This window comes from Astatotilapia calliptera, chromosome 22, assembly GCF_900246225.1.
Source record: "Astatotilapia calliptera chromosome 22, fAstCal1.2, whole genome shotgun sequence".
Lineage (NCBI taxonomy): Eukaryota > Metazoa > Chordata > Actinopteri > Cichliformes > Cichlidae > Astatotilapia > Astatotilapia calliptera.
In genome coordinates, this window is record NC_039322.1 from 2492187 (window position 1) to 2519249 (window position 27063).

General features: G+C 41.5%; 1 protein-coding gene and 1 gene segment (V, D, J or C); one reads left to right on the forward strand and one right to left on the reverse strand.

Annotated features, from left to right (window-relative positions):
- LOC113015141 (immunoglobulin kappa light chain-like) overlaps positions 1-27063 on the forward strand; it is a 175437-nt gene that overhangs the window by 44600 nt on the left and 103774 nt on the right. The window lies entirely within an intron of this gene.
- Positions 19875-20538, reverse strand: LOC113014272 (immunoglobulin kappa variable 2-30-like). The segment is given in 2 exon segments: positions 19875-20260; positions 20454-20538. Coding segments are annotated over 2 exon segments (360 nt in total).

Sequence of the window (27063 nt, forward strand, 5' to 3'; positions counted from 1 at the left end):
TGTCCCTGTAGCACCTACTCGGGCGGCTAGGGCTCAGCACGTACCCGCACCTGCACCAGCCCCTTGGGATGATGCAACTGACGTCCAGCCAGCACCCACTCCTGAGCCAGCTCCTAGGGCGAGGGCAGCTAAGACACAGTCCACTCCTGCACCTGTTCCGGTTCCTCGGGTGGGGGTGACTGGTGTCCAGCTAGTTCCCGTGCCTGTCCCAGTGCCCAGGGTGAGGGCGGCCAGGATTCCACCTGACCTCTCTAGAGGCTCCCACGCCGTCACCTGCAGCTGCTCCACCACCCGGCGGCTCGTCCATGTCAAGTTTGGTGTCAGCAGCCACCTTCCATCCACTGACTGGACTTCCTCGTCGCCCGCCTTCGGACCTGCTCAGTGGCCGCCGCTGTCTTCCTCGCAGCCGCCCACCGGACCTGTTTTGGCTCAGCCGCTGGCCACGTGGTCGCCCAACACAACAGTTTCTTTTTGGAAATTTAAGTCCTCAGTTTCCACTCGCTCACTGTCTTGTCATTGATGTTGTCACTGCTGTCTACTCTGCTTGTTTGCCTTTCACTTCAGTCCAGTCAGCCAGTCTTCTTCCATGTACTGTTTATCCGTTCATCCTGCCATTGCATTAAACACCCTTAATCCTCACCACGAGTTCTCTGTTTGGGTGCACCCTTTTCACAGGGCTATAAACTCTCCACACAGCAACCCCTGACAGCTGTTTAGTAACAGATCGATCACATTAATATAATCAAGATCACAAAGTCGGTTGTCTAACTTTCTGATTGTATTTGAATTGAAAGGTGTGTAGGTTTTACCCACAAGGATTTTTTCGCCAGACACTCAAAAGTAATTGAACAACTGTCTACTACAACCCATTTCATGGAGATATAAGACTTGTTTCCTCATTATTCAAAGATAAGTTAAAAAGATGAAGTATTTTCAGTTCAAAGTTAGCATAAGGTTCAGGAAATCGTCAATCAGCTAATATACTAAACTTTAAAAACCACCCAAGACTTTCAGAGGCAAACAAATAGGATATTCTTCCATTTTTAAGTCACCTTCTTTCACCTCAACAGAGCATGCATTCCTGTTATTAAATACTAAACTGAATGAAGAGAGACACACAAACAAGCAGAAACTGAAGTTGGATTCAGTAAAGGCCTAGTGGAGAATTATGTTGTTGAGTTTGTTTGTTTCAGAGTCAGAGAGCCGTGTCTCTCTACAGTTTTGTTTCAAAATAGCTGATAACTATTCACTGATAGCTGCTAACATCTGCAAACAAATATAATTCTATAAAGTTGTTCTATATAGTGTGTAACTGTTAATATAGAGGGTTATTAAATTTATTGCTAATGAAATTGTAACCCAGTGTTAAAAACGGGATTAAAAGCATAAATATTGATACTCTTTTGATTAAAATACTCATTACACAATGGGAATAAATATTGATAAAAAGCAATTAAATATAATAAATGCTGATAAAAAGCATGTAAACATAAGTTTAATCAATATGTGGATAAATGGTGTGGAGGCAGGACTGACCCTCCCCCAATCTGTGTGCGCTGCTCGGACACCTGTGTGTGCCTTCATGTACCAATCAGCTACGCTAGAGATACAGATGGAAGGAGAAAGAAGCTATCTGGATAGTAAAAGCCTTTTTGGCGAAAGCACTTGGAGAGTATTAGTGAATTCTGAAGGCCATGCAAGCACTGTGAAGTCCTGTATAGCATTTGGTGCTTCACATGGGGCCTGTCTCAATATGCGTACTTGTAAGGGTCTGAACAGAGTTTCATCATGTTATTTTTGCACTATTATGTTCCGCCACATGTTGTTATTACATGGGTTGATTAAGGTAAACATTAGGCTGACATGTGGGGCCAGAGCTGAAACTCTTCTGGGCCAGCACAGGACCACCATTGTATCTGCAGCTGGCCTTGTGCTGGCCCATGTGTGGGCCACTTCTGGCAAACCTGATCTGGGCCACCAAAGGGCCGTCATTCTTTGCGGTATGTGGGCCATGTGTAAGCACATTGTGTGGGCCAGATCAGGGCCATAACAATTTTTACTGTGTGGGTAATAGTTTATGTTACACTACTTTTGCCCCGGATCACATTTTATTCACTGCTGTTGTGTTTCTACATCATTGTAAATAAAGTCATTGTCGACACCACAGCTCGGAGTCTGTTTTGGGTTCACTCCACGCTCTGGTGACAGCCCTGAAACTTGATTAGATGTTATGGCTTTGTTCCACTGCGGTTATCAAAGGTCATGACTAAGATTCATCTTGGTATCTGTTACTGGCCCACGTTTGTTCTTTAGTTAATTATATATTTGCAAGTTGAAAACAACATGCATGAGATAGCAGTGGGACACATATATGTGTTGAAGGGCTTTATTTTGTGTGTGTCCTCAGTGAACTGTATCAGTCTCTGCAGTATCTTCCAGCTGCAGCAGTCACTTCAGTTTCTGTTCAGTCTGACTGAGGGAGGTTTTTGTACGACTGTTTTTCACTGTGTGAACACATACTGACTGTTAGGATAGTGAAGACTCTGACAGTAATAAACTGCTGCATCTTCAGCCTGGACTCCACTGATGGTCAGAGTGAAGTCAGAGTTTGATCCACTGCCTGTAAAACGAGCTGGAATCCCTGATGCTCGAGTGCTAGCATGGTAAATGAGACGTTTGGGGGGGCTTCCATCTCTCTGTTGGTACCAGGCTAAAAAGTGGTTGTTGCCAGAAACATAAACATTCTGACTGGTCCTACACTTGATGCTCACAGATCCTCCCACAGCAGAGCTCACTGCTCCAGGCTGAGTCACTGTGATCTGTCCTCTGGACTCTGAGGACACAGAGACAACAACATAAAGCAGCTTCATGGTTTTGTGGGCTTCATTTCAGAGGGACAGATGTTGATAGAGGAGAGGAGTTTGATTCTCTGGACTTTACCTGTGAAGCAGCAGCAGAGGAGAGTCCAGATGAGGACGCAGATCAAAGTCATGTTTTTGATGAGGAGGATTTCTGTGGCTTCTGTTGTGATGAAGGACAGCTGTCAGTCATCCAGTGTTCAACTCTCAGGACTATAAACTCTCCCAGAGCACTGGAGCATGGTGCTGCTGATGCAAAGTGCCTCTATGGAAATGATCTGACTGACACAATGAAATCCTTCGTGCTTTTTCTGTCTGAATTAATGATGTCTTTTCTGTTTTTGCTTAGTTTCCTATTAATTGATATTAAAAATTACTCAAAATTTAATTTGCAGTTTATGGATTACAGTTACAGTTAATGTGTAACCTGCCCCTTACCCTGGGACAGCTGGGTAAAGCTCCAGCCTCTCCAGAATCCTGTCAGATAACATCACAGATTGAAATAGAAAGTGTGACATCATCAATATTTTTTATAATTTTCATTTGATGCTTTTTTTATATATAAATTTGTTGGCCCAACAGCTAATTTAGGAAATTATATAGGTGACTCATAACTGAATGATCAGTTATTCAGTGTTTAGCAGAACGGCTTATTCATTTATTAATGCCAATAGTAAATGATCAACTGTAATGAATATTATCCGTAGTGTCCATCTTAACACACGGTCACTCTTCAGAAAAGAAAAACAAATCATCATCAATAGAACTAAAACCATGAATAACAATAATCAAGAAATATAAATTAAACACAGAACACTTGGTCACAGACCCAGGGCCGTGAAAGCTATTTTGATTGAAAACATATATTATGTTAATTTATAATGACGCAGAGTTGGTAAAAGAGGAAGAATTTATAGATTATCTGGGATGAAGAATAGTTGAGTTCTTTAAAATAAATAACACAAAAACATCTGCCTTCATTGAATGAAAGCATTGAATTAATAAAAATATTTATATTTTTAATGAGATTCATAAAAAGCTTCATTACTTAAAGAAGTACAACAAATCATACCAGTGAATATTTTTGCTAATGGATCATCTGATTTAACATCTGATAGAAACAGTTTGTCCATCTTCATCAGGATGATTATTCATGATGAAAGTAAAAACATCAGAAGTCATCATCATTTATAATTCAAAATATGTCATGCACCAAAATAACCAGGTCAGCTGTAAAAGTAATTGGGTGAATGTTTTCATTTGAGAAAACAAGCGGAAGAAAAAAAAAAGAGCAACATAATAAACAACATCACGATGATCTATGGCAGCAGTCCCCAACCCCTGGGCCTCGGACCGGTACTGGTCCGTGAGTCGTTTGGTGCCGGGCCGCGAGAGTTGAGGCTCAGGTGTGAAATGTATGGTTTTCAGGGTTTTTATCGGTTTTCAGCGTTATTTTGTTATCGTTTTTATCGTTAACTCGTTTTTCCTGGGTGTGTTATGAATAAATCTTCTTTTTTTCGGTACCGGTACTACTTTTATTTTGTTGTATTTATCCGCGACACCTTAAAGGCCGGTCCGTGAAAATATTGTCGGGCATAAACTGGTCCGTGGCGCAAAAAAGGTTGGGGACCGCTGATCTATGGGAATATGACAGTAAATACTAAATATTAAACATTATTGTGCAGCACGTAGGATCGACAGCGCACAGTGTGCTTTGAGGTAGGAGCCAAAAAGGGTGTAGTTTGTGTGTGTGAGCACCCGTGTGTACACCTGTGAGCATGGACGCGCTTGTTTTTAAAAGGTTCCTTCATGTAATGATCTGCTAGAGGGTGTGGGGGGGCCACAGCCCCGTCCTCCAGGGCATGAAGCAGGTATGGAGGAGATCAAGACTCCAGACATCCAGAGGCCCCCAGAACACAAGAGACCAAGGAAGACCAACAGAGGGGCAGCCGCGCCACTGTCCCAGAAAGAGCTGAGGAGAGTCCCAGATGAGGGCTCACTCAGCAGCCGCGGAGCAGAAGCCAGGGGGGGTTGCAGTGACGCGCCCGTGAGCTCCGCCGGCAGCCAGCCGTGCCTGAGTGACCCCACCTCCGAAGTGGCCCGAGCGAGCCCCAGGCTCCAGGCCCCGACAAGCAGCCACCAAGAAGTGACAAAACACAACAACAAACACACAGAACCATACACCAGTGATGTCCAACTCCAGGCCTTGATGGTTGGTGTCCTGCAGGTTTTTTTTTGGTTTTTTTTTCAAGTCAAAGTTAACTTTATTGTCAATTCTGCCACATGTACAGGACATACAGAGAATAGAAACTACGTTACTCTCAATCCCTAGATAAAATAGAAAATGAACATTTAAATATAAGAGTGATTAAAAATGCAAGTAAAATATTTTAAAGTAAAAATTAAATAATATAATACAATTTTACATATAACAAGAAAGCTATACAATATAAGGGTAAATGACATTGAGTGCAAACCAGGCAGAGTAGTGCAAATAGGCAAATAGTGCAAATGGAGATTTGGTAATGTACGGTAAGAGATAGTGTAACAACAAAGTCTTATGAGGTAATGGCAGTCCAATGCTCCACAAAGTGACTGGTAACTGGTGCAGGCCAGTGAGTGAGTCAGAGAGTGTGTGTGTGTAAGTGTGTGTGACAGAGTTCAGTGAGACCGTGGAGGAGAGAGGGGAGAGGGGGCAGAATCGGGAGGGAGTTAAGCTTCCTGACAGCCTGATGGATGAAGCTGTCCTTCAGTCTGCTGGTCCTGGCCTGGAGACTCCGCAGTCTCCTCCCCGACGGCAGCAGCTTGAAGAAGCTTTGCATTGGGTGCGTGGGATCAGCCGCTATGCAAAGGGCTTTTTTGGTGAGACGGGTGCTGTAAATGTCCTGGAGGGAGGGGAGAGAGACACCAATGATCCTCTCTGCAGCTCTCACTATGCGTTGGAGGGTTCTATGACAGGACGCATTGCAGGCTCCAAACCACATAGTGATGCAGCTCGACAGGATGCTCTCGATGGTGCCTCTGTAGAAAGTGTGCATGATGGGGGCTGGTGCTCCTGCTCTTCTTAGTTTGCGGAGAAAGAAGAGACGCTGCTGTGATTTCTTGGCCAGTGCTGTGGTGTTGTACGTCCAGGAGAGATCCTCTGTGATGTGCACACCCAAGAACTTGGTGCTGCCTGCTCACTCTCTCCACAGACGCTCCGTCAATGGTCAGAGGAGCATGTTGGGTGTGCATTCTCCTGAAGTCCACAACAATCTCCTTCGTCTTCTCCACATTCAGAGAGAGATTGTTGTCAGCACACCACGTGGCCAGGCGTCTCACCTCACTTCTGTAGTCGGTCTCATCCCTGTTGCTAATGAGACCCACCACCGTTGTGTCGTCCGCAAACTTGATGAAGAGGTTGGAGCTGTATGATGGAGTGCAGTCATGGGTCAGCAGAGTAAAGAGGAGGGGGCTCAGCACACATCCCTGCGGGGCCCCCGTGTTTAAAATGATGGTGCTGGATGTGTTACTGCCGACCCGTACTGTTTGAGGTCTTCCGGTGAGGAAATCCAACAGCCAGTTGCACAGTGAGGTGTTGAGCCCCAGCTGGACCAGTTTTTGAGTGAGCTGTTGGCGGAGTATAGTGTTGAATGCTGAACTGAAATCTATGAACAGCATTCGAACATATGAGTCTTTTTTTGTCCAGGTGTGTGAGTGCTGAGTGGAGTGCAGTGGAGATGGCATCATCGGTTGAGCGGTTGGGCCGATACGCAAACTGGAAGGGATCCAGGGAGGGGGGCAGGACAGTCTTGATGTGTTGCATGACTAGTCGTTCGAAGCACTTTTAGATCTCACCCTGGGTCAGCACACCTGAATCAAATGATTAGTTCATTACAGGCCTCTGGAGAACTTCAAGACATGTTGAGGATGTAATTTAAATAAGCTGTGTTGGATCAAGTACACATCTAAAACCTGTACACCGGCCCTCAAAGTCTGGAGTTGGAGACCCCTGCTATAGACCAAGATGCACTTGGTGAAATCTGGAAGTAGTAACTGCTGTTCTTTATGATGCTGCCACCTTTTGGTGGAAGTTGGTAACAGTAGGATAATGTGCCTTACCTTAATTAAGAACATTCAACAAAACATAGATTCAAAAGAAAGAGACAAGAGAACATGTTTACGGGCAGCCTAACATCCTGAGAGAAAACTTACTTAGTCCAGATGTACGACTCCATAATTGAATTAAGTTTATGATTAAGTGGACATTTTATCATGTTCGCAAGTGACATGATGGGATGTTCAGTTGATTGATTCTGATTCTGTCTCCAGTCCAGGTCGGCCGTAATCAAGACTAGTAATCAAAACACAATTATAGTATCACTGAAACAAGACTAGAAAGTGAAAATTTAATTAACTTTTGGTTTGAACACAATATTTTAGTTGGAAGCTGAGACAGCTACTGTTATAGGGATTTATTGCACTGAGTCACTGACAATGCTGTGTGTGTGTGTGTGTGTGTGTGTGTGTGTGTGTGTGTGTGTGTGTGTGTGTGTGTGTGTGTGTGTGTGTGTGTGTGTGTGTGTGTGTGTGTGTGTGTGTGTGTGTGTCCTCAGTGAACTGTATCAGTCTCTGCAGTATCTTCCAGCTGCAGCAGTCACTTCAGTTTCTGTTCAGTCTGACTGAGGGAGGTTTTTGTACGACTGTTTTTCACTGTGTGAACACATACTGACTGTTAGGATAGTGAAAACTCTGACAGTAATAAACTGCTGCATCTTCAGCCTGGACTCCACTGATGGTCAGAGTGAAGTCAGAGTTTGATCCACTGCCTGTAAAACGAGCTGGAATCCCTGATGCTCGAGTGCTAGACCAGTAAATGAGACGTTTGGGAGTTTCTCCATCTTTCTGTTGGTACCAGGCTAAACAGTGATAGTTGCTATGAACATAAACATCCTGACTGGTCCTACACTTGATGCTCACAGATCCTCCCACAGCAGAGCTCACTGCTCCAGGCTGAGTCACTGTATATTGTCCTCTGGACTCTGAGGACACAGAGACAAAAACATAAAGCAGCTTCATGGTTTTGTGGGCTTCATTTCAGAGGGACAGATGTTGATAGAGGAGAGGAGTTTGATTCTCTGGACTTTACCTGTGAAGCAGCAGCAGAGGAGAGTCCAGATGAGGACGCAGATCAAAGTCATGTTTTTGATGAGGAGGATTTCTGTGGCTTCTGTTGTGATGAAGGACAGCTGTCAGTCATCCAGTGTTCAACTCTCAGGACTATAAACTCTCCCAGAGCACTGGAGCATGGTGCTGCTGATGCAAAGTGCCTCTATGGAAATGATCTGACTGTAAAACAGATTCAGTTGATCTGAAGAATCATTTATAAGTGGATCTATCAGTTTATTGCAGTTATTTTTGGGAATATTTCAAGCTTTTTTCTTTCCTTTCTTTTTTGTTTTGGTTTAATTTCTTTGGTGGGGGGTATCTTAACCCAAGTAATCACCTTTCTACCATAGGAAAGAAGTTTGAAGAAGCTGCTGCAATTAAAATGTAATTAAATTAAAATTTAAATATGCTTTTATATTCTTTGGAAGACTACAGGGAGACTTCACTTCCATGTCATAAATACTGTGTTTTTCCAGTTTGTGTTTTATCGAGTATTATGCTAACCCGCAGTGAGGTAGTTCATTTTATTTAAGACATGACAGCAAAGCTTAGGAAAAATCATTGTGTGATTCTCATTATAGCTTTAACACTTGTTGCTTTAACAGCAGGATGGTCCTGGGTTCATCCAGGCTGGGGACTTTCTTTGTGGAGGTTGCAGGTTCCTCCAGTGTTTCTGTGGGCTCTCTCCGGTTTGCTTCCACATCCAAAGACATGCAGATACTGTGGTTATGTTAACTGGTGACTCTAAATTGATCAAACGTGAAAATGTGAGTATGAATCGTTGTCCATCTCTTTATCTATCCTGGGTGTATCCTGTCTCTTTTCCCAATAGCATCTGAGAGAGGCTCCAGCATCCTCTTCACTTAGTCCTGAATCTGCATGGACCCACATGCTCCTGGTCCCAAATAATTCTGATATTTTAATAGAACAGAGCAGAACTTAACTTCATGCAAGAGGGAAAATGTCAGGATAAGACACATTACTTGACTCATGAAGTCAACTTTTGCATGAAATGAAACTTGAGAAAACTGATAACTAAAAGTCAAAGGCATTTTGAAGCAGCTCAAACTATAAACATTAATGTGATTCAGGCACTGTTGGAAATCTCTATATCATAATTGTGTCATAATCCATCAATATTTCAAAGTGTATGCTCTCCTGCTCCCTTTAAGTCACTGTAATCCACTTTTTCAACAAACTCATTAGTTCCTGGGTGTTTTCAAAATAAAAGCTTTCTACCATCTTACTGTTCAGAAACCCTTTATTTCTACAGGTTTTCCTTGTGAAACAGTTGTGGGAACTAAATAATATTCAGTTCAGTCCAATTCAGTTTTATTTATGTAACATCAACTCACAACAGTCACTATTGTAACATAAAAAAAGACTTTCAAGAATACTGGACAACCCCAACAATCAGAGAGCCCCCTATGAGCAAACATTTTTCAGGATGATTTTTGATGACGATACTAATAGCATCAGATGTCACATCATTTAAAATTCTAAAGGTTTCGTGCATTTCCAACAATTTCAGCTGTAAAAGCAATTCTTTGAATATGATCGTCCTTATCAATCATAACTATTCAAACACAGTAAAGTCCTCGATTTTAAATCACTAGATTATTTTTCACAAGAAATTGTTTTACAGAGTTCACACTAAATATTTGAGCATATTATTCTCAATGAAGAATAAAAGCCTCAATGTGCTCATTCTAGTGACATTTTTTATGACTTGTTATTTATTCACTTCCTGAATGTGACACTGCAGATAGTAAAGGTATGGATGGATGTTTTGATGCTAATTTATTCTGAAAGCAGAAATATTTCAGCAATATGAAATGTGTGTGTGTGTGTGTGTGTGTGTGTGTGTGTGTGTGTGTGTGTGTGTGTGTGTGTGTGTGTGTGTGTGTGTGTGTGTCCTCAGTGAACTGTATCAGTCTCTGCAGTATCTTCCAGCTGCAGCAGTCACTTCAGTTTCTGTTCAGTCTGACTGAGGGAGGTTTTTGTACGACTGTTTTTCACTGTGTGAACACATTCTGACTGTTCAGCCAGTGATAACTCTGACAGTAATAAACTGCTGCATCTTCAGCCTGGACTCCACTGATGGTCAGAGTGAAGTCAGAGTTTGATCCACTGCCTGTAAAACGAGCTGGAATCCCTGATATTCTCTCATGAGCACGCCTAATGAGCAGTTTGGGAACGTCTCCATCTTTCTGTTGGTACCAGGCTAAATAATTACTATAAACATTCTGACTGGTCCTACACTTGATGCTCACAGTTCCTCCCACAGCAGAGCTCACTGCTCCAGGCTGAGTCACTGTGATCTGTCCTCTGGACTCTGAGGACACAGAGACAAAAACATAAAGCAGCTTCATGGTTTTGTGGGCTTCATTTCAGAGGGACAGATGTTGATAGAGGAGAGGAGTTTGATTCTCTGGACTTTACCTGTGAAGCAGCAGCAGAGGAGAGTCCAGATGAGGACGCAGATCAAAGTCATGTTTTTGATGAGGAGGATTTCTGTGGCTTCTGTTGTGATGAAGGACAGCTGTCAGTCATCCAGTGTTCAACTCTCAGGACTATAAACTCTCCCAGAGCACTGGAGCATGGTGCTGCTGATGCAAAGTGCCTCTCTATGGAAATGAACTGACTCCAGCAGGACTACATAATTAGTCTTTGCAATGTGAATTCACAGGTTTTCAACATGTTTTGAGATGTAATTGGGTTGGTATATTATTCTATTTATTACTTTATTCAGGACCTTTAAGCCTTCTCCTGATACACAATCTGGTAATGTGGATTAAAAGCAGAATTAAACATTCATTCAGCTACTGCTACAAAAGTGATCAATGACACCATTGAGGCAATGAACCAGAGGTGGGACCAAGTCATTGTTTTGCAAGTCTCAAGTAAGTCTCAAGTCTTTATCCTCAAGTCTCAAGTCAAGTCTCAAGTAATGTCAGGCAAGTCAGAGTCGAGTCTCAAGTCACTGGTGTAAAAGTCCGAGTCAAGTCACAAGTCTGAAACTTTGAATTTCAAGTCCTTTCGAGTCTTTAAAAAAAAAAAACGAAAAAAAGCATGTTGCAGTTATATGCTAAATGTAAATATTAGACCATGTAATTTTTAAATCTGTGTTTTTCTCAACACATGACAAAATAGTGAACTTAGAAAATACACACAAATTGTGAAATTGCACCTCTATAAAATGCAGCTCAATTAAACCTAGCTCCAAGAATAATTTTCACCGACAGTTCTGAGATAAGCTGCATGTTATTCTTGGATGCGGTTGTAGGACCGGCTTTAAAATCGCATGACAAAAATATCATACACATTAAAAAAAACTGCATCACCAACGTAGCCTGGAAAACATTTGCTAGTTAGATGAAGTCAGCTATCTCATCGTAGCATATTTATATGCATATTTATAATCATACGGTTCTTGGAGTGAGTGCATACACTCATGAAGTTTAGTAACTTCAGGTCACTGCAACAAGCCCAGGTACAGTTTACCGACGGATGGGTGCAGGACCTTGAAATGCACCGTGTAGAACGAAAGACCATCGTACATAGCATAAGTTTACCAGTCTCACAAATCGTCTTCATAAATACACATCCGTTAACCGTTTATTAATAGGACCTTTGAGCTCAACGGTAATTAATTAGTAGTGGAAATAATTTCTGGTCCGCGTTACAGAAATGTAGCAGTGACAATAATATTGTATGTTGTAATCGCACTGGGCAATTAGTGATACAAAACAACTGTTTTATCCTGTGAATAAAAGTATATGTTTTTGTCAATGTACCATAATAACAGAAGCGAAACGCAATATTGTGTCAGGACAATTCACTATTTATGCACAATAAACAAAGGAGCATAGCGCGACAATTTCTGCCAGACTTGCTTGTAACCTATATCACCAATTATGTTATGAAAATGACGTATTAACTAGAGATGGACCGATCCGATATTACGTATCGGTATCAGTCCGATACTGACCTAAATTACTGGATCGGATATCGGAGAAAAATAAAAAATGTAATCCGATCCATTAAATATCACGAAAGCACCTCACAAAACTTGCAACACGCCGTAACTCACCTCAGAACGTTAGCACGTCGGAGCAGTATGCATCACGTGATAGAGCGGCTGTGGCATGCGGGACCTGTCGGTGGTCTGGATAGCATGTGGAGCTTCGCTAGCAACCCGGCATTTCATCTCCGACAAAGTTATCCCCGGGAGAAGTAAAGCAAGTGTGTAAGTCCATCTCTGAATGTTTGTAAAGCATTCCTGCCTTAAGCTTAACAAGCGACTGCCTCTCCTGCTGCTGCTTCAATCATGAAACTGATTAACGATCAGCTGATCGGCTTTTCTGTCGCGAGTCCGTCTCTCTTGTTTGTTTTTGGCCCACTTTGCACCAGAAAGAGGAAACCAGCGGCTGAACAACAGCAGCACCTTTAAGCTTGATCAGCTGTTGTTAGAATGTATTTAATATTAGTTTCTACTCGAGGATCTTTTTCTACGTAGCTGACGGCTGGTAACTGTGCAGGGGCGGATCTAGCAAAGTTTAGCCAGGGGGGCCGATAGGGCATGAACAGGGAAAAGGGGGCACAAAGACATACTTTTCTTTCTTATTCTCATTTAAAATGTCTAGCTTTTAATAAATAATTATCCGAATCTTACACCCAAAGTTTTAATTTGATGTAAAATGAATAGAAGTCAATTACTGTATATAGTAACTATTAAGTCTAATATATACCCTAGTAAGCTATAGTACTTTTTCCTTTGGAAGGTACCATCTGTGCAGTCTGCAATTTTGTTGAAGAAAGATGTTGAATCTATTTAATATTTCTTGAAAAATAATTGATTTCTGTGCATTTATTTTTTCACACTGCATCAAATTAAGGTTGATTACGTTGATTAAGCATCATGAGGTGGAGCGTGAGGGGTGGTTCCCTATTTTTTATTTATTTATTTTTGTTGTTGCTGGGAGTTGGAACCCTATTAGTTAGGTTGCTTAATATTTACGCTAAGTACTCTTTAAAATACCAGAATAGGGAGGATGGTGTAGGTTTAAGTTTATTAGATTGATCAGTATTGCTGAACTATGAAATAATTTTTTTTTTTGCATATAGGTATAACAGAATAGCTTTAGTGTAGTTGTTGTTTTAAACTTGAGTATGAACTCATACAAAATGCAGCAAGATATTTAAAAAAAACAGTTTTGTTGATTAAAAAACACTATCGGATTCATATCGGTATCGGCAGATATCCAAATTTATGATATCGGTATCGGTATCGGACATAAAAAAGTGGTATCGTGCCATCTCTAGTATTAACTACTAAAAAACACTGACCTTCGTGTAAATGCTTGGAGCAGACTAACCTGTGAGCTGGAGTGTTCTGGGACGTTATATTTGGTCTTTGAATGGCTGCAATCCAGGCCACCCGTCGCCTCTTTGTTACTTCGGAAACATGGCTGAACAATTTCTCTTCAACGACGTAATCCGATAACAACCGATCTCTTTACCCGTCGGCTTCCCGTGGCTGTCATGCGACCGGCTATTGCAGTTAATAATACAACGGCTTCTTGACATTTTTGTGTTTCTTTTTATCGCTGTGTGACTGATTTCAATTGAAAGCCTGCGTGCGCTAGTACCGCTTGCCACGAGTTCCCAGAATCCTTTGCGGTTTACCCCTGAATGACGTCACATTTTCAATCTCTATATAATATGCATGTTAAATTTTATATTTGGGGTAAAATATCAAGTCTTTTCAAGTAAACCGGTTCAAGTCCAATTCAAGTCCCAGGTCATTGGTGTAAAAGTCCAAGTCAAGTCACAAGTCTTAGAACATTTTTTCAAGTCAAGTCTAAAGTCATAAAATTAATGACTCGAGTCTGACTCGAGTCCAAGTCATGTGACTCGAGTCCACACCTCTGCAATGAACCTTTTGGTGTGACTTTGTTCCTAGACTGACTCCAACACAGACTTGGACCAGGCTCATAATGCTGTTTAATAATGGATCAATCAAATTAACATACCACTGAATAAAGGTCTCAAAGTCAGTTTTCTAAATTCTGGAATGTGTTTGAACAGACTGTCACAAGGATACGTCTTTGTTTTTTAAAGCCATTTCATGGACAGATAAGACCTGTTAATTAAACAGATGATTGATTGATTTTAAGTAAAATAATTGCATGTATTGTTAATTAATTACTATCCATATGAGGTCCAAAGAGATCATCACCACAGGAAATAACAAAATAAACATAAGAGCAAAAACTTTAGGACCGTCCGAATCAACCACCTGGTTCATTCGTAAAAGGAATAAATGCATTGGACAGCACGATACTAAAAAGGCCTGAAAAACCACAGAAGAAAACTAAAACTGATAACGACAGAATGCTTAGTTAAGAAAAAAAAACATTCCCTTGGAAAACTTGGATGCAGTTCGCCTTGGTCGCTCAGCACTCAGTGACGCTGACACTGCTTTGCACCTAACAGCTTAAAGGCCAGGGTCCTCAGTTTCCCCTTGGGACCTGGACCTTGTCCTTGGGGCCCTCCATTTGAGCCCCTGGAAAGTGCTGAGTTGAAGTGGCTATCGCTTAAGACTGCCTTCTTTCTAGCCCTAACTTCCACCAGATGAATTAGTGAGCTGGAGGCGCTGTCGGTCCACAGTGACTGTTGTAGGTGGCTGCCAGATGGGAAGGGGGTGGTCCTCCGGCCCAACCCTGCCTTCTTGAAGAAAGCCCTCTCGGACTTCCACCTCTCTCATTCAGTTGAGCTGCACTCAGCTCCCACTGAAGGTTTGGACTAAGAGGCTGCTGGCTCTGTGGCCCGTCCGAGCTGTGGCACTGTATGTTGCATGTACCCACTCGATTCGGACAACGGACCAGCTGTTAGTTTCATTCCATCCCGGGATTCTGGGAAGCCCCCAGTCCAAGTCATCAGCTGTGTCAGCCTGACTGTACTGAGAGTAATTAATAGTAATTAATACTGTTGGATTTGAAGGTAAAATCCACAGACTGAACTTGTGGCCTTCACGTTTCTACCCCTCTTATGATCGAAAATCATGTGGGTCATATGTGTGTGTGTTTATTTGGGTGACTCTGTCATGGTCCTGGGTCATGTGACCCAGTATTCTGAGTTTCTTGATGTTTTCTTATTCCTTTCAGTCTAGTTTCATTTCAGTTTATCGAGTTACATTCTGTCACGCCTGGGTTACAGTTTTAATTCATGATTTTTCAAGCTCCCCATTTGTCTCATCCCTGTGTGAAGTTTTCTGTGTTAAGTCTTCGTGTGTTTATCTGTCATGTTTCATGTCCAAGTTTTCTTTGTTTGTCTAGTTCCAGTCATGTCTGGGTCTCGTTATGTTTCCCGTTTTATTTTGAAGGATCCTTGTGTTTTGTGTTTATTGTATTTAGCTTCACGTCCCCTGTCCTGTCATTATGTTAATTGTTGTCAGCTGTTTCCCATGTGATTCCGCTTCCCCTGATCATTCCTTATGTGTACTTAATCCGTGTGTTTCTGCTCAGTCGGTGTCAGATCGTCTGTTAACCTCACCACAGTATTCATAGGTTTACCTCATTGTTCCGCTGTGTGTCCTAGTTTACTCAGTGTTCATAGTTTTGTTGTAGTTCTTTCACTGAGTGTCACAGCCTTCTGTTAACACAGTGTTCATCGTCTCCTTAGTTTCCCTAGTTTTATGTTTTTTCTTCTGCAATAAAGGCTCGCTTTATTTTTGAAACTACGTTTTGTCTCCACCGTGTCTGCATCTGGGTCTACCTCATTCTTCACACCGGCGCACCCCGCCGTGACAGACTCTTCCCATCAGAGGATGGGCACTGTCTGTTCAGCCTCCTGCCCTCTGGAAAGAGATACAGAAGTCTCCGCTCCCGCACTACCAGGCTCACCAACAGCTTCATCCACCAGGCTGTGAGACTGCTGAACTCTCTTCCCTCCCGGCTCCCAGCCAGCAGAATCACCAGATTGGCAGAAGTATAGGAAGACAGATTGGACTCTACCCCCCCCCACGCACACTCTCCAACAAGGAAACACTCTCTGAACCAAGAACTGGAAACATTCCTGACTTGCATTGCAATTGCACACACCTGCTGCTATATATATATTTTTAGTATTCTTTTAGCACTATTTATATTATTATATTACTATTTATTACCTTATTGTTAGGGCTGTTTTTGTTGTGGTTCTGCACCTTATTGTTGTCAATGTCTACGCATGGGACAGTGTGAAACGTAATTTCAATTCCTTTGTATGGCAAGTACATTTGAAGAAATTGACAAATAAAAAGTATTCTATTCTATTCTATTCTATTCTATGTATGTGTGGGTGTTTCTCTCTCGTCCCTCACAGGTGCCTGCTGAGTGGTTGGGTTCACTGATTCCTGTTCCCAAACTGGAAAACTGGATGGACAGAGAGCTCTTAACTACCAGATGACTGACAGCCACATCACCCCTCTCTCCTGGGCCTCCCCCACCGAACAAACAGATTAGGGATGTTTAGAAATCTTTTGTTTCAATATTTTGGCACAGCTCACTGCCAAAGTTAATAAGTGGGTGTACTGCATTTACACTTGTTTTTGGTTTTGGCTTATTCTTGGGTGGAGTTGGAGTCGGGAGACAAATTCTTGTTACACCGAGGACGTAATACACTTTTACATAATTTAGTGAGCATCAAAACACAACACTTACTTTTGAAAAAGTACAATCATTCAGCACTTACTGCACCTTACTGAGTGCTGGCATTTGAATCTTTCTCACTACTCTGTGTACAGAAATCTGTACATTACAGAAAGTGCAAGAATGCACATTTTTTGTTTTCGTCAGCCAAAAAGTTTACTGATCTTTGAGAAAATTATGTAACTTTAATAACTATATGTTATAACTAGGGACCGAAAGTGCTTAAAATCTCAGAGAAGCGGTGTAGGTGAGGTAGAAAGTCATTAGGATTACATGTTACATATCACACATTGACTCACTTTGTCTGAGATAAGTGTGTGTGTGTGTGTGTGTGTGTGTGTGTGTGTGTGTGTGTGTGTGTGTGTGTGTGTGTGTGTGTCCTCAGTGAACTGTATCAGTCTCTGCAGTATCTTCCAGCTGCAGCAGTCACTTCAGTTTCTGTTCAGTCTGACTGAGGGAGGTTTTTGTACGACTGTTTTTCACTGTGTGAACACCCACTGACTGTTCAGCCAGTGAGCACTCTGACAGTAATAAACTGCTGCATCTTCAGCCTGGACTCCACTGATGGTCAGAGTGAAGTCAGAGTTTGATCCACTGCCTGTAAAACGAGCTGGAATCCCTGATTCTAGAGTGCTAGCAAAGTGAATGAGACGTTTAGGAACTCCTCCATCTTTCTGTGTGTACCAGGCTAAAAGATGGTAGCTGTTCGAAACACCAACATTCTGACTGGTCGTACACTTGATGCTCACAGATCCTCCCACAGCAGAGCTCACTGCTCCAGGCTGAGTCACTGTGATCTGTCCTCTGGACTCTGAGGACACAGAGACAAAAACATAAAGCAGCTTCATGGTTTTGTGGGCTTCATTTCAGAGGGACAGATGTTGATAGAGGAGAGGAGTTTGATTCTCTGGACTTTACCTGTGAAGCAGCAGCAGAGGAGAGTCCAGATGAGGACGCAGATCAAAGTCATGTTTTTGATGAGGAGGATTTCTGTGGCTTCTGTTGTGATGAAGGACAGCTGTCAGTCATCCAGTGTTCAACTCTCAGGACTATAAACTCTCCCAGAGCACTGGAGCATGGTGCTGCTGATGCAAAGTGCCTCTATGGAAATCATCTGACTGACTCACACGGAGTTGGGTGGATCTGATGATGTTGTTTTCCAACATATTTGGAGTTTTAGTGGATCAAAATCTTGTCTCTGGCATTGATACACAGATAACAGATTAAAAAAACTAACCCTAAGATGCAGTATAAGGATCTATTTTTTAGCTGTGGGGAGCTTTATTTCTTCACTGGTTTAGGAGCTGTAGAAATAATAGATTGTTTATTAGGTATTGAGGTCATAGGGAATGCAGTTTATTAGTTTCGAAACTCTGGCTGATTTTGACCCACACCCAGTTTCACACCTTGGCTCAGGCGATTAGAGGATCATCAGGGGGTCCTTTTGTCCCTCTGTGGGGGGTCACTCCCACTAGGTTTATATCTGGGACTCTCCACCATTTGACCTTAGAACTGAAGAAGCTTCTCGGATGAGAGGTGAAACGTCTTCAAGTAACTTGAAGAAGTCCAGACGCTTTTCTTTGCAAGCTCCTTTGACCTTTTAATAAAGGGGATGTAGCTCCTCCCAAAAGGACAGACGGAAGCAAAAGGAGGAAGAAAACCATGAAACGTTCCAACAGGGCAGATTGTTAAACATCAGGTGTAGTAAAAAGGTTGAATGTGTTCTTATGTCCACATCTAATGTGAGTCGAGCTGTTTGGGTCACGTCAGCGGTCGATGAACCAGCTGCTCTTCATAATTTCTCATCCTGAAGCAGTTCTTTGTCCTGCATTTGATTCTGATCATCACATTAAAACTATATTAATAAAGAGATTCAGTGACATAATTAAAGTACATGGTATCATTTGCATGGAGAACTTTACCAAAAACAGGAGCAGAGAGAAAACAGTCTGTATCTCTTGTTGTGTCACGGACCCAGTTCCAGGGATTCGGGGTCCGTGAGCAGTCTGGACTACTATTGTAGTTATTATCATTATTATTGTGGTTATTGTTATTATGGTTGTGTCTGCTGTCCTGTTTTCCGTGTTGGTGTACTGTCAGGTGTTTATGGGTGTGTGCATGTGTGTGAGGGTGCGGTCGTGGCAGGCACTTCTAGGCCTGGTGGGTGTGGCCCTGCCAGCTGACTGGTCCCACCCAGGAATCCACACACACCTGGCGCCGATCAAGCCTCGTCAGAGGAGCTTCAAAACAGTGTGGCTGAGAGCTCCTCGACGCTGGATCGTTGAGTGACTTCCCGTCAGTCTTAAGTGTATTGTGCAAGGTTAGTGCAAGTCTACTGTTAGGTTTTGTACTCACGGCTGCCTTTGGTATACGTGTTTCCTCAGGAGGAATTGTGGCGACCAGGAGGCAGCACACGGAGAGTACACAGGGAACGGAGACAGAGCACGGAGCACGGGATAAAGGAGAAGACACGGAACGGGAGTTGGGATCGCACGGTGGGATTTATTGTTGTTCGGATTGTCACCACTGTAAATAAACACTGTTGCACTGTAGAGTCCTGCATTTTGGGTCCTCCTTTCCCCACATCCCCACGGTCTGCCAGCGAGACCTTGACATGTTGTCTTACAGTGAATTACTATGATCCCATTTTCATTGCTGACAGTAATGCTAACAATAATTTAAAATAGAACATAAATACTCTCAAATCAGCTGTGTTAATGGAAATATTTATAACTGTCAGTATGTACTGATAAATTAAATTCAAATGTAGTAAAAATATAATATAGAGCATGTACCTAAAACACTTCAGAGACACGTTGCCTGAAGTTTTTGCTTTAAAGATGATTACATGGTAATCATAAATATTTGTGTTTCTGTAGAACTTACAGCAGGATGAATTAGTCATTGGTCTTTTGGGTTTGAGAAAGTTGATTCGAGCTTTCATAATTCAAAGATAAAATATTTAATTGATTGTTTTCAATCGTTGCTCGTATCGATATTCTCTATTTTACAGATAATTAATTGCAGCAATAAAATAAAAATTTTGTACACAAAGAACTTTAAATTAAAATAATAAAAAATAATGAAAATGTTACAACTGATGATATTAACATTTATAAAAAAAAATATTATAACAAAATATAAAAATATTTTATCAACATGAAATAATGTGTGTTTCTGAGCAGCTGTCAGTTCAGATGATCTTTTTTCTCAGTTCCTCTCCAGCTGTGTGAGGTTTTTGTACAGCGTTGTATCACTGTGTGAACGGCCAGCTGCTACACTGCTGACAGTAATAAACTCCTGCATCTTCAGCCTGAACTCTGCTGATAGTCAGAGTGTAGTCAGTCTCAGATCCACTTCCACTGAAACGATCAGAAACTCCAGACTGACGGTTTGTAGCAGAATAAATTAAGAGTTTGGGAGATTCTCCGTCCTTTTGAAGGTACCAGTTAAGGCAGCCGCCAACACCTGAACTGGCTTTACATCTGACAGAGACAGTCTGTCCAAGAACAACAGACTGAGCTGTAGGAGTCTGAGTCAGGACTTGTTCTCCTGATGAACCTGAAAACATGAAAAAGTGGAGAAAAGTTATCGAGATGATGAACATCCAAACATTCGAGGATCATTTCTCTAACATGGAGAACAGATGGAAGAAGGTCAGTGCTGCTGGTTTCAGAGTTTCTCCATCATAGCAGAACATCATTGTGGTGAACCTGGCTGCATGCTGAAGCAAAGTTTTCACAGAGAGTCTCACCCTGAACAAGGAGCCCCAGGGTGGCCAGCAGTAGAGTCAGTGACATCATCATTGTGCTGCTGGTGTGTGAGTGGCTCTGAAAGGCCTGGACAGCCACTGATCAACACTGGCCTCTTAACAGCTGTGAGCAGAGAGGCAGGACACATATGCAAACACACAGAGTCAGTCAGCTGCAGCTGTCCTGAGCTTACAAAGCTTCCCTCGACTGAATAATGAAAGAATTCATGACATCTAGTGGAGAGAAATAGTTTTGATTTCTTCTCCTGAGAAAAGCTGAAATTATTCAGAAACATAATGAACAACAGAACAGAAGACACAGTTCTAACATCAATGTATTTGTAACACTTAATATTGACACAGTAAAAAGCATTAGTAAGATATTAGTAAGTGCTAAATCCAGCATTTATAAAACATTACTACATTACTATTATTACATAATGTGACCCACTGCAGAATTAAACTACCAACAGGCCGAGGTTACAGGAAGAACAACCTGTTTTCTAAATATCAAGATCATTTCTTTTACTGTGAACAGACATTTAATAATTAACATAATTACAATATTAAAGAAATCTCTTATACAAGAATCAGAATTTACAAGTATTAAAGAAACAAATGAATCTGCTGTATTTTGTAACCTTTTGTGGATCCTTCAGTCACACAGGCCGAGTGTCCCCCCGTCAACCTCCAGTCACGAGGGGAAAATAAGTTTCCGTTGACCAGTTGGTGTTGCTGGAGTTTGTGGCTCCTACTGGTTGTAGTCAGGGCCAACAAACTCTTACTGCTGGCTCAAATCGGTTGCACTGACGGCGGTTTGGTTTCTAGCAGATCACTGCAGTCGCTGACTTGTCTGCAAACACTCGTTGATTCACCATGCAGGGGTAGTGAAACTTGTTAAAGTGCAGCGCAAACAGGAAATAGAGAATGGATGACTGCAGCTGAGTAATCTACAAACACGTGCAGGTACTACAGGTTAGTAACATTTACTAAACTTCCCAGTTTTAACATTTTCTGTTAATCTCTTTATCACAGGCCTGACTCACAGTGTGCAGCCTGACAGTGTGAAAGAAGGACAGACTGACACTATGAACATGTGAAACATCCTGCATGGACGTGGAAAAGACGTGAACCACCAGTTTCCATCCACTGGAGGATTTTGGGAATGATATTTGTTCTGCTGAAGGACAGAAATGAGGACAAATTGATATTTCTGGATGTTCAGTGAGACATTATGAAACCAAACAAGCCAAACTGTATCTGTAAAGTTGTTGGTGACTGTAAGTGTTTGTGGTTTTCATTTGTAGTTTGACTGAAGGTAATTTTCCTTGAAGCAAAGTAATTATTAAAAACAACAAAAACAAAGTAAATATGTGGTTTCATGCATTTTTCTGAATTCTGAAAAAAGTTTAAACTCAAAGGTAGAATTGTGTGAACTTGGAAGCCTAAAGAAAACATGACATGAGACTCATTCTGACGTCAACAGAGTGACAGGGATCCTTGTTGATGGCTGCTTGGCTTGAAATGCTACTGATTTAGCATCAGTGTGTGAGCTAATGATAGTGAAGCTGTTTATGAAATGTGTGCCTGAGTTCTTCTGTGGCTGATCTAAATGAACAGAAGGTCCTCTTTGCAGAAGGCAGATGAGTTCACACTAATGCACTAAGTGACTTTATTCATCCTGAACTCTGCTCTGATTGGCTGAAAGCTGCTAACATGCAGGCTAAAGGCCTCACTTTCAAATGTTTGTTGTCTGAACATGAAGACGAGAAAAAACTGAAAAACTCTGGTGTCATAAGAGCTGAATGTAAAACTGGATATATTTGACTTTACACTGATTCGATTTCTGATTTGAAATTATTTATTTTTCCATTTAAAGTTGGATTTATTTATTAAAAGGACACCTGGAGAACCACGCTGACACTGAACTGACTGAGAGCAGTGTTTGTTTTCTTAAAAAGAATCACTTTAATAATCTTTAGAAATCGCTGAGCTTCAGGGTGACTGAGTGTTGAGATTTGTTTCTTTTGTTTAAAGACAGTGTGTCTGTGATCCATTATGAAACTGAGGTCAAAGTTCATGATCAAGCATCTTCTAACTTCTCAAAGATTCACAGCAACAACTGTGTTAGTTCGAGATTTTCTGAGTTTTGAGTGGGTAGAAAGAAGTTTCCACCATAATGATCATTTAATAGTGAACTTTAGATTTCTGAGTGATATGATGAAAAATTCAGTCCCTTCATGAAATTGTGTTTGTGCTCATTGAACTGTGTCAGTCTCTGCTGCAGCTGGAAGTTACTGCAGTTTCTGTTCAGTCTGACTGAGGGAGGTTTTTGTACGGCTGTTTTTCACTGTGTGAAGAGCTCCCAAGTGCTAGAAGGGAATTCTCCTTTACAGTAATAAACTGCTGCATCTTCAGCCTGGACTCCACTGATGGTCAGAGTGAAATCTTTGTTTGATCCACTGCCTGTAAAACGAGCTGGAATCCCTGAATATCGAGTGCTAGCAAAGTAAATGAGCAGTTTAGGAACTCCTCCATCTTTCTGTTGGTACCAGGCTAAAGAGTGGGAGTGGGAACTGCTGTAAAAATAAACATCCTGACTGGTCCTACAGTTGATGCTCACAGTTGCTCCCACAGCAGAGCTCACTGCTCCAGGCTGAGTCACTGGGACCTGAGGTTTAGACTCTGAGGACACAGAGACAAAAACATAAAGCAGCTTCATGGTTTTGTGGGCTTCATTTCAGAGGGACAGATGTTGATAGAGGAGAGGAGTTTGATTCTCTGGACTTTACCTGTGAAGCAGCAGCAGAGGAGAGTCCAGATGAGGACGCAGATCAAAGTCATGTTTTTGATGAGGAGGATTTCTGTGGCTTCTGTTGTGATGAAGGACAGCTGTCAGTCATCCAGTGTTCAACTCTCAGGACTATAAACTCTCCCAGAGCACTGGAGCATGGTGCTGCTGATGCAAAGTGCCTCTATGGAAATGATCTGACTCACACAGGGACTTGGATCTATCAGCTCACATGTTATTGAATATAAGTATTTTTTGAAGAATGGTTTGGGGTTGAACTTAATTTAACCTGGACAGATTTGTGCCCAGTGAAATGAAAGTCCTTTGCACCATTTAATCACATTTCAATCGTCTGTCTGTACTATTGATGTGCGAATCATGAACGAATCGTTCAATACTCGAGAATCACTTTACTGCCTCGTGAATCATGATTCACAACCCCAACTGACTCACTGACTCATCCCTGTTGCTGTTTGCAAACTAATTTCATTAGTAGAAATATATCTAGCTTATAATTAAAATTGTTGGAAAAAAACAACAGCCAGTTATGGTTTAGGGCCCGGATGGCTTAGGGATAGAAGCTCCTCTTGAGTCTCTCTGTCCTTGCCCGGATGATGCAGAACCTTCTTCCAGATTGCAGAAGTTGGAACAGTTTGTTGCCAGGATGGGACGGGTCCTTCAGTATCTGTGCTGCTCTAGTCCAGCATCTCCTGGTGTAGGTGTCCTGAAGCGGGGGGAGAGCAATCCTGCAGCAGCGTTCTGCTGTACGGATCACTCTCTGAAGAGCTTTTTGGTCCTTCACACAGCTGTTCCCAAACCAGGATGTGATGTTCTGTGTGAGGATGCTCTCCATAGCTATTTGACACATTTGAGGAAAATACTAATAAAATAAAATAAAAATAAATAAAATAAATGTTCCCTTTAGAAATCTTAAATTTGTTTATAAAAATAGTTGTTTTTCTTTTTCAGTCACTCATCTTAGCAGTAGGATTTACATGAAAAGAGAAACAAATTAAGTTTGAGTGAAAATGTACATTTTTTGCACTCTCTGGGAAACTGAGTCAGTGACTCAAAAAACCCGATTCATTTTGGTGAGTGACTCATTCAAGCTCGATTCAGTAAAAAGAATCAAACTTACCATCACTAGTCTGGACTCTTGGGGTAACTCTTGACTCTGCATTGATTTAGTTTAAAATCTCAAATCTCTCGTTCTGTCTTGTTTCTTCCCTTAAATTGCTAAGTTAAGGACCGTTATGTCATCCTCTGAACTGGAAATTGTTATTCATTTATTTCATCACTGTAATTAATTGTTCACTTCTGTAAGAATAAAGTCGCTCCAATGTCCACAGTGTTGTTCATCCAGCTGCACTGGCTCCCTGTTGAACTCAGAATCAGACTCTTGAAGTGGACTCTGTCTTCATGAGTTCTTCCTGGGCAAGCAGCAGCTTACATCATTAAACTGTTTCAGCCATTATTTATTTACTCTTACTTATGCTTATCTAGGTTGTTGCTGTGGTCTCCCTACTGTGTTGTTCTCTTTCTGCTTGTTTTCTTCTTTTTCTTCCAGCAGGTGATCTCATGGGTTTTCATTGTCTTTTCTCACTGTCCCTCTTCCCCTCTGTTTTTCTTTCCCTCTCCTTTTCTTAAACTTCTCTTATCTGTCTTTCTCTTTACGATCCCCTGGTTATATCTGTTCCAATTGTAATCATTTAAAAAAATAAAAAAATAAAAAAATAATGAAAATCAATCAAGTGGACCAGTATGGCAAAGCCATAATGATACACTTGAGAAAATAAATCTGTGGAGAATTTTTCTTGGCCTTCAGACAATAATTCTGATTGCTTCATTGCCGAACGGGACAGGACAAAAAAATGTGATCGTCCAAAAGCTCATGGATTGAACTGTATTTAAACTAACATTGTATGATGGTATTTGAAGAAGTCATATCAGCTGAGTCATGGCTGCTGTGCAAACAGTGAATTATTTAGTTGAGTTTGTTTGTTTCAGAGTCAGAGAGCCGTGTCTCTCTACAGTCAGAGGTTTTTCTACAGCGACTCAATGAGTTTGTATCACTGTGGTGGACTTTTGGTGGAGGAACCAGACTGGATGTTGGACATAAGTTTATTCTGGTTTACTATCAAATACTGTCTTTATATTAAATATCATTAAACAATTTCTTTTCTGATTTTTGAATGAGAGAAAAGCTCAAAAATTTACAACAAGATTGATGCTGGAATTTTTTATCATCCTCTTATTTCATGGAGGTTAATTCAGATCTGCTCTGTGAAAGTGATATGTCTTCACTTCAGTCAAATTACAATTGGAAAAAATCAAAAGAAATATAAATATGATCTCTGATGTCTTTAGTCTGTCAAGTATTGTTTGAAATTACTTTGAGTTTATGTGAACTTTAAAAATTGTTTTAGATATACATGAAGTGGATTTTGTGTCGCTGAATTAATTAATTAATTCTATTTATTTGTTTCCAGTTAATATTAATGTCAGTCATGTACAATATTGATGATTTTAAACTTGTTTTGTAAATGTTTCCACATCTGCTTCTTTTATTTCCAGTGTAGTTTGAACATATTTCAGCTCAAACTGTGTGATGATTCTCTCTGTGCTGATATGCATGAGAGGTTTCTTAAAGGGAAGTGAAACAATGTGTGAGTGAATGACTGGTGGAGCAGAAAAAACACCTGACAGAAACTTCTTAACGGAGAAAATCAGCTCTTACAGTAAAGGTGTCCGACTGTCTGTGGTTTGATTGACAGCTGTGTGCTCCCTGTGCTCTAAGCTGATTGGTGTCTCCTAGGTGATACCCGTCCCGTCCCTGACCGTGCTGGCGCCCTCTAGTGAGGAGCTACAGCAGGGGACTGCAACAATCACATGTCTGGCCAACAAGGGCTTCCCCTCAGACTGGAGTCTGTCCTGGAAGGTGGATGGCAGTGGCAGCATCAGCTGGGAGGAGAGCAGGAGCCCCGTGGTGCAGAAGAATGACGGCCTCTACAGCTGGAGCAGCACCCTGAGGCTCCCTGCAGACCGCTGGATGAAGGTGGGCTCTGTGACCTGTGAGGCCACCCAGGGCTGCCAGGCTCTGGTCTCAGAGCCACTGAGGAGAGTCCAGTGTTCCCAGTCCTGACCTGACTCAGCCTGATACTGGTTTAATGCTCTCATTCTCAACTCTGTAACTGTCTCTCCATCTTTCTTTTTTAAGAACAAATAAAGACTAAAACTGTTATTTTCTTTCTCATAATGACAACATTCATGTTTTAGGTAATAAAGATGTTTTGCAAAGTGAATTTTGGTTGAATCAGACATTTAATTTTATTCAAATCTACAAACCTGCACTTGATGAATATATTTTTCATTTAGAAGAATTTAGACCAACTCTGCACTCCAACATGATGTCTTTATTTTACACTGCTAAAATAAAACACAGGCTGAAAGAACCATTAAGGAGATCTGCATTTTGGCAAAAGCTGAAAAAGAAGTTTTTAAATTGTTCAGGTTATTTTTGTGTTTGTTCAAAGTTACATGAATGTGTGTGGTAGGTTGTTGGTGGTGTTGCTCACCTGTACCAGACAGACTGGTTCATGAAGCAATGCTGGGACCTGGTTGCCAAGGAAACAGTCTCACCAGACTACAAAGCAAGTCTAAAGAAGAAAGAGTCTTTAGTGTCTCTAATGAGCTGTTTGTTCTGAGGAGAACTCACAGACAGGAGAGTCAACGAATGCAAGGAGTGATTAGAAAGAATCTGAAGTACAAACTTTTAATTTCATTGATGAACAAGGAGTGTCACGGCCCGTGGCTCGGCATCCA